Source organism: Octopus bimaculoides, chromosome 2, assembly GCF_001194135.2.
Source record: "Octopus bimaculoides isolate UCB-OBI-ISO-001 chromosome 2, ASM119413v2, whole genome shotgun sequence".
Taxonomy (NCBI): Eukaryota; Metazoa; Mollusca; class Cephalopoda; order Octopoda; family Octopodidae; genus Octopus; species Octopus bimaculoides.
Genome location: NC_068982.1, coordinates 55,422,762 through 55,431,219, shown reverse-complemented (window position 1 = coordinate 55,431,219; position 8,458 = coordinate 55,422,762). Strand labels below are relative to the sequence as shown.

The following is an 8,458-nucleotide window of genomic DNA, read 5'->3' as shown; positions in this document are numbered from 1 at the left end:
TTTAGTTTCTATTTGTTTTAATTAAAAAATTTTTTATCTTTGTTTTTAAAAATGTTTTTAAACCTATTTTCTTAAATTCTTTTTCCTTTGAAATTTTATTTATATTAGTCTCTTGTGTTGAAGTTGTTGTTAAACATTATTATCTTAGGCTATCTTCCAGAAAATACGTTTTCAAAAAGTTATATTGTTTATATTATTAAATAGCTTATAACATCGCCTTTTTGATTGAGCTGTCTCACTTTCACAGTGAGCTGGCAGAATTGTTAGCATGCCTTCTTTTACATTCTGAGTTCAAATGTTGCTGAGGTTGACTTTGCCTTTCATCCTTTCAGGATCGATAAAATAAGTACCAGTTGAGTGCTAGGGGTCAATGTAATCGACTTACCCCTCCCCTAAAATTGCTGGCTTGTGCCAAAATCTGAAACCAGTATTATAAGCATGTCAGAGGCAGCAAGCTAACAAAATCGTTAGCATATCAGGCAAAATGCTTAGCGGCATTGCATCCGTCTGTACATTCTGAGTTCAAATTTCACTGAGGTTGACTTTGCCTTTCATCCTTTCAGGGTCTATAAAATAAGTGCTAGTTGAGTACTGGGGGTCAATGTAATCGACTTATCCCCCACCCTCCAAAAATTGCTGGCCTTGTGCCAAAATTTGAAATCAGTATCATTGCCATTGCTGTCATTGTTATTTTAATTGCTTATGTTTTCATGTTTGCATAAGTCAGATGGAATTCATTGAGGTGGTTTTCTAAGGCTGGACTCCCTTCCTGTTGCCAAACCTCTCTTGTTTCCAAGCAGGGTAATATTTCCGTCAGTGGACATGTTTTCATGGAAGATTAGAAATGAATACATGATGATGGTACTCATGTACAACTAACATGGGATGTCAGGGTGAGGAAGTACACATACACACCCAGACGATTACTGCTACTACTAGAACAATAACAACATTTGTCATGATGCTGATGAGTGATGCATTCATTTAAACTAATTAGGTTAGATGAGGTAAGACAAATTTATTTTCTAAAATATGCTATCTTAGAGCTTGTGTCCTTTAAATAATATTTAGAAGAAATATATCACTACTACCAGCATTCATCAGATGGGTTGTCATAGTCTAAATTAACTCTTATTTAGAATTACCACCTTCCTAAATGGGTTAAAGGACAATTGTCTTATTCATGTGTTTTAAATTTTGGCATTATTTCTCCAGTGGATGCCCTTTATAACACCAGCCCCTTTACAAGGCATTCTGAGTATGTTTTATCATGGTGCCAGCATTAAAGAAGTTGTTCTGTCCTCAGCAAGATTAAACTGCTCTTTTGAGTCTGCAGTGATTTTATTAGTTTAAGTCAGTGTTACCAAAAGGCTGTGAATAGAAAAGAGAGTGATGCCAGAAGGACTAGGTTGAGAGAAGTGAGTGAGGAGAAAAACAGTGACTGGAGTGTGAGAGTGGTAGAGGCAGAAGTTATGAAAGAGAGGTAGTGCTGGAGGAGAAACTGTAATAGCAATCATGCTTGCTCATCTGAGAGACCCAGTGATGTATGCTAACAGGTACAGATGATGACAAAAGTGAGTGATGGATGAGAGCAACAAATGATCTAGAGGAGCAACAGTGATGGCTTGCTGTAAAAAAAAAAGATGGTTGAGTATAATTAGATATGAATGTATTTAATGCTTTCCCTAAATTGTCACTCACTGATAACATTGTTCCAATGTATATATGAGGGTGGGCTGAAAGGTTCATAGGCTCACTATGGAGTTATGCTAGAGCTATGAAATCTTGCCTGCATTAATCTCAACTATTCTTATTAATAACTGCATTGTTTCTTTCTAAGTAAACTGACTGTTCAAAGAAGACTTGAAAAGTAACTAGTGGTGACTTCTTGAAAATGGACAAAATTTGGTATCATGGTGTTATCAAATATCTACAGAAAAAGGGTTTAGTCCCCAAGAACATTCATGCTGACATGTTAGCTACATTAGGGGATGACACCCCAGCTGTATCAAGAGTGCAAAAGTGGGCAGCTGAATTTAGGAGGTATAGGGAGAGTCATGCAAATGACTCAAGATCCTGATGTCCTGCAACTGCCGCCACTGAGGAAAATATTGTGTTCACCACATGGTGACAAATGACAAGTGATTAACTATAAATCAAATAGCCAATGTTGTTTTGTTAGCATATCCTGCAAAAGAGTTCAGAGTATTCTGCACAATGAACTTGGCATGACAAAGGTTTTTGTTTGGTGGATGTCACATCTTCTAACACCTGATCAAAAGTGCACCTGGCTGATCCCATCACAGGAAAAATCTGACATTGTTTGATGCAGATCCAGCTGGTTTCTTTGAATGTTTCCTACCCCAAGATAAGTGTTGGGTTCATCACTTTAAGTCAGAGACAATCCATGCAGTGGAAACACCCAACCTCACTTGCTCGAGAGAAGGCCTAGGTTGTTTCATCTGCAGGGAAGGTGATGGCTTCAGTTTTTTGGGATGCAAAAAGCATTGTGTTTATTGACTATCTTCAAAAGGCTACATCATCAATGGAAAGTACTATATTAACAGCCAGGAAAACTGACAAAAGGGGTTTTGTTTCATCAGGACAATCAATGCTCCAGCACACAAGTCCTTGGTTTCAATGGTTACTGAGCACGACTGTGGCTTTGAACTGGTTGATCAGCCTCCCTATTCTTCTTTTGCCCCATCTGACTATCATCAGTTCCTCAGTATGAATAAACACTTGGCTGGAAACCAGTATCACAGTGATGATGTCATGTCTGCTTTTAATAACTTTCTGACTAGTAGAATGAAAACTTCTTCACCAATGGAATCCAAGCACTGCAACACTGATGGAAGAAGTGTGTGGACTGCAAGGGGGACTATGTTGAAAAATGAACTTCATTTGGTCACATTCCATGAGAGTATCTTCATCAGCCAATGTAGTACTGAATTGCATATGTATTTAAGCGCTTCTGAAAAGTGAAATACCAAATTTCATATATTGAGTGCAATATTCAAGTGGTTCTGAATACAATGCAGTATATAATATTCAAATAGATCTGAATATATTACAGCTACCAATTTGCATTGCAAGAATTGGGAAAAAATAACATATATTCTTAATCCATATTATAACAGAGAGATTTATGGTACTATATATGTTTGTACAGTCTGATTGGTACTTTGAAATGACAGCAGAACCCAAGCCTGTCTAGTGGCAGTTATGAGTAATTGTTGTAAGTAAATCAAGTGTGACAAGTTGTAAAAGACATCCAGTATAATCTGAGCTGAGTAAGTTACGTCTATGCACACTGTGACCTGAGTGAAATTATGTACAAGGAAGAATATAAATGAGGATAAGAGAAAAAGCACAGAGAGCACAGCCTGTGTTCCTTATTGGAAATATTAAGAGAATATGATAGGTTTAATTTAGAATATAATAAATTTAACTTGACCAGACTTGTTAACAGGTAAAATACAGGTAGTAAACTCACACAATGCAAAAGCATGTATTGTGAATGCATGATGTAACTAAGAAAAGAGAATAGGACACCATGAATATGTGTACACACATGAATCAAATGCCAGCTGCATGTGGGCCTGCTGATTATGAATGATATGTTATGTAGAAGGTTGACCATTGTTATGCTATAAGGGTTATACACGTCACCATGTGGTCAACATAAAGTTTACAGGGTAAAAACTGTTAGTAGAATGAAATAGAAAAACAACTGTTGTGTCTATGCATTTAAAGTGCACTGGTGAATGTGTATAAAAAAGGAACATGAAAAAAAAGTGGCAGTGAGGACTCACTGGTGCTGGTGTCATGTAAAAGTACCTGTACCAGTTTCATGTAAAAGCACCTGTGCTGGTGCTATGCATGTGTCATGTCACATAAACGTGTTCGTGCCACTGCCACATAAAAGCACTCATGCCAATGTCACGAAAGAGTGCCTGTGCTGGCGCCATGTAAAAAGTGTCTAGTACAGTCTGTAAAGTGGTTGGCATTATGAAGAGTATACAGCCATAGAAACCATACCAAAACAGACAATTGAAACCTGGGCAACTCTCCAACTGGCCATCTCCTGTCAAAGAGTCCAACGCTTGCCAGCATTGAAGCAGACATTAAATGATGATAATGTATATGCAGAAGAGTGTTTGTGTTCATGACAAAATTAAAGTGGGTGTGTGCACAAACAAAGCAAAAACTTAAATGCAAAACGAAAAAGCATGGAATGTTAACAATTGCTAAGAAAATGTTGCTGAAATGGAAAATCATATGGACATGCAAAATGTTTAGGGAGTGTTTATGGAATTCAAATTTACAAATGTCCATGTGGAAGTCAAGTGTAGAAAGCTGTACCTTTGAATGTGAGATGTGGGTTGTATGACTTCTTTCAAATCATTTTCCATGTTGGGCCTTCATATGTTTGACAGTGGGGTCCTTATAAGTGTGAAGCAATTGTTTTGTCACAGGACTTGATTGTGAAATTGTGGCAGTTACAGTGTGAGTGCATCTGGCTACACATTGGCCAACGTCACTGGTTGAAACATTCTGTATGTTGTAAGCTGCATATTTTTCTTAAGTGAAGCATTGTGTGTTGGAATCAGGGCTGTTTAGTTTGTTTTCCTCCACAGGTTCACCAATTTAACAAATAAAAGATAGGTCTAAAGAAAAATAAGAATAGTCTTAAGTTTTCCAATCACCCTCTGTTTTATTGCTAAAAGTTTGAAATGGAGTATGACAGTTCCAAGAAAAGAAGCAGAATTACATCAGAAAATTAAATTAATATGATCTGATTTGGTGAGCATGAGAGAGCAAAGGTTCTAGGAACCTAAGAGAGTATTTGAGAATGCTGTACTTGTATTTGTAATTTAGTTGGACAGTGAATGAATATCACTTCCTCTGCCATGGTTGATTTTTAAGTTAGTGGCAGTTTGGTTATTGGGTGTTGCAAACAGTTCATGTTAACAAATCTGGTTGCTTTACTTAACACATGACTGTGTGTCCTCCATTCTCAACTGTTTTCAATGAATTTGATGTGTAGTTGTTGGATGTCATTAGTTTTTTTGCACGACATCATCACTTAATTTGAAAAATTCTGCTTTTTTTTTGTTTTTTTGTTTTTTTTTGGTTGGTTCCATTAAAACCGTCCTAATTTAGAAACAAACAGTCCAGGTTCAAATTGAGGCAGAGACCTGATGCATGTATCATTTTAGTGAATGTCAAATGATGAAGATAATAATTTACGCATTTGTTTGGGGCCTCCTTTGACTTTTTATATCCAAGGGCTTTTTCTTCCCTATATTTACATGCTATTACTTATAGCTTTATATTTACTTCAACATCCAATTCCAAAAAAGATACTGGCAGTTTGCTGTGCTTAAAAAGACAACTCAAACTAAGGAAAAGCATGGTTGTTCTTGCATACAGATTCGTCCCTTGCAACCCTCTCCAGCTGAGCATCCCTAATCTTGTGAGCATGTAAGTGCTGGCGCCATATAAAAAAGTACCCATGCCAGTGTTGCATAAAAGCACCCAGTACACTTTGTAAAGTGGTTGGCATTAGTAAGGGCATCCAGCCATAGAAACCATGCTAAAACAGACATGGAGCCTGAATAGCCCTTCATCTGGTCAGCTCCTGTCAAAATGAATGTTAAATGATGATGGTGATGATATATAAAATATTTATTACACACATGTAAAGCTACAATTTCTTGTAGAAGATTAATTAGTTCAGAAATTGATTTGTATTGTAACTTTCCATAAAATGTTTTCTTGTTTAGGTTTCATTAAAGTTGGTGGCTATCATGCCATGGTAGAAAAGTACCCTCAAGCTATTCCTAACACAACTTTGATGGACAATACAACCAAATGTGGTTACCCAAGAGAAGATTATATGCATCTTTTCCATTCTTATGATGCAGATGATATTCCTGGACCTGGTGTTATAGGATTGACCATTAATTCTATTTGGTACTGGTGCTCTGATCAGGTAATAATTTTTTTTCTCTGGTTTAAAAATGTAAAATTATAATTTGTTTTAGACAGGAGTGGCTGTGTGGTAAGAATCTTGCTTCCCAACCACATGGTTCTGGGTTCAGTCCCACTGCATAGTACTTTGGGTACCTTTGAATTGAAGCATACTTTCATAATCTTCTATGTTTTGATTGATTTAATTTTGATTGATTTAGATTTAGAAAATTAGAATCTTCTTAATTTAGAAATAAGTGTTTGTAGTTATATCCAGCCGCATATTACACACACATCGAAAAATAAAGTATCCATTGGTGACTGGAGATGAAATTGTTTGAAATGTAATATAAATCTCTTGTCTTTTATCTTTTACTTGTTTCAGTCATTAGACTGCACCGTGTTGAAGAGTTTTTATTCAAACAAATCTACCCTAAAATTTTCTTTTAAAGCCTGGTACTTATTCTATCGGTCACTTTTGCTGAACCGCTAAGTTACAGGGATGTAAACACACCAACACTGGTTGTTAAATGCTGGTGAGAGGACAAACAGACACAAACGCACACACACACACACACACACACACACACACACACACATACATGACAAGCTTCTTTTAGTTTTCATCTACCAAATTCACTCAAGGCTTTGGTTGGCCTGGTTGCCCAAGGTACCATACAGTGGGACTAAACCTGGAACCACACACCCACGCCTGCACCTATGTAAATATTAGTTTTAAATTTTGGCACCAGGCCAGCAATTTCAGGGGATCAGGTAAGTCATCATCTAAAGTGATCATCATCATATACAGTTGTCGCCTGACTAGTACCTGTGCTGGTGGCACATAAAAAGCACCATTCGAGCATGGCCGATGCCTGTGCTGGTGGCATGTAAAAAGTACCATTCAAGTGTGATCAATGCCAGAGCTGCCTGACTGGCACCCATGCCAGTGGTATGTAAAAAGTACCATTTGGGCATGACCAATACCAGTGCCGCCTGACTGGCTCCTGTGCTGGTGGCACGTAAAAAGCACCCACTACACTCTCGGAGTGGTTGGTGTTAGGAAGGGCATCCAGCTGTAGAAACCTTGCCAAATCAGACTGGAGCCTGATGCAGCCTCCTGGTTTGCCAGTTCTCAGTCACACCATCCAACCCATGCCAGCATGGAAAATGGACGTTAAATGATGATGACTGTATGATAGTTCAAATCATATCATAAATTTATAGATAAAAGTACTTTTAACATTCTGGAGAAAATTTCAGAAACAGACAAGGAGGTTATCCAACCTTGTGGTTAACTCAACAATAACAGTAACAACTTCATTTGTTTTCTCCCTCTTTTTTTTTTGTACTCCCCACTTCCTTTATTTTTAGCTTGCTAGAAGTAAAAGAAGTTTTACTTGCTAGCTTTTTCTGTCTTTATCTAAACACCAGTCTGTAAATCCTCTTCAAATTTCTTTAAATTTATTTCTATAAATTTTTCTTAGATTTCTCAGTATCCTTTCTCTGTATATACTTCCATTCATTACATCCTTTTCCTTACTTTCTCCCCATTTCCGTCTCATATTTTTATTTATCTTCACTCCTCAGTAGTTTATGATGTATATTTTTTACTTTCCTTAATTTAGATTTTATTTATATTATACTGTTTTCTAGGTCCTTGTTCAGAGAGCCCTTGCTGCTAAGAACTATGACCACAGCAAAGCAGCTACAGTATTTTGTGGATATCTCAAAATTTTACCATTATTTCTTCTCATTTTCCCTGGAATGATTTCTCGAATTTTATATAAAGGTATCTACAATTTTGTGATTCAAGATAGATTTAGAAATATTGAGCATTTATTTGAACAAGCCAGAGCAGTATCAACGTAGTTTGATTTTTCTGTGACATTAATCTTTTTTGTCTTTTGTTTCCATCTATTCTATTAAAAGAATCCTTGTTTCAGCTTTTTTGCCTGCTCCAGTTACCATTGTTTTCGTCTTGCATATTACTACACCTACCAAACATTTGCTCGATCACTTTGAAACAGAGAAAGCCACATGCCTTGGTGTTTAGCCTTACTCAATTTGAAAATTGGAGAAATACATTGATAAATATTCCAGACATAGATGTATTGTGTTTTTTTTTTATTACTTCCATTCTACAAATTCTTTAGCCAATATTGAAGATTAGCAACACATTACAAAAATTCTCTTCATTCACCCATTGGTAGATTACAAAATAAATGCTTGCATGCAATTATTCTGAAGTGCACACTTGCTTGCTCACCCAAGCACTTTGACTTACTCATTCAATGTTGTCTAAATTCAAATAAGAATCTAAATGATAAAGAAAGACTTGTGAATTTGTTGGTGACTAATTTTTATTTATTTTCAAAGAAAATTCCTAAAAATGTTATGCATGCATAAATGCATCATGAAAGATGAATTCATCAGATATACTTCAGTTATGGATTACAATTATTTTGTATTTTCATCATGT

The 8,458-nt window shown here is 36.4% G+C and overlaps 1 protein-coding gene across 1 annotated transcript in view; it reads left to right on the top strand.

Moving 5' to 3' along the window:
- LOC106876318 (sodium/glucose cotransporter 4) overlaps positions 1-8,458 on the top strand; it is a gene marked incomplete at its 5' end in the record, with an annotated part of 66,278 nt that overhangs the window by 35,821 nt on the left and 21,999 nt on the right. Inside the window, 2 exons of the mRNA XM_052965846.1 lie at positions 5,790-5,998; positions 7,633-7,768. Coding sequence (XP_052821806.1) covers positions 5,790-5,998; positions 7,633-7,768 — 345 coding nt within the window. The remainder of the gene's footprint in view (positions 1-5,789; positions 5,999-7,632; positions 7,769-8,458) is intronic.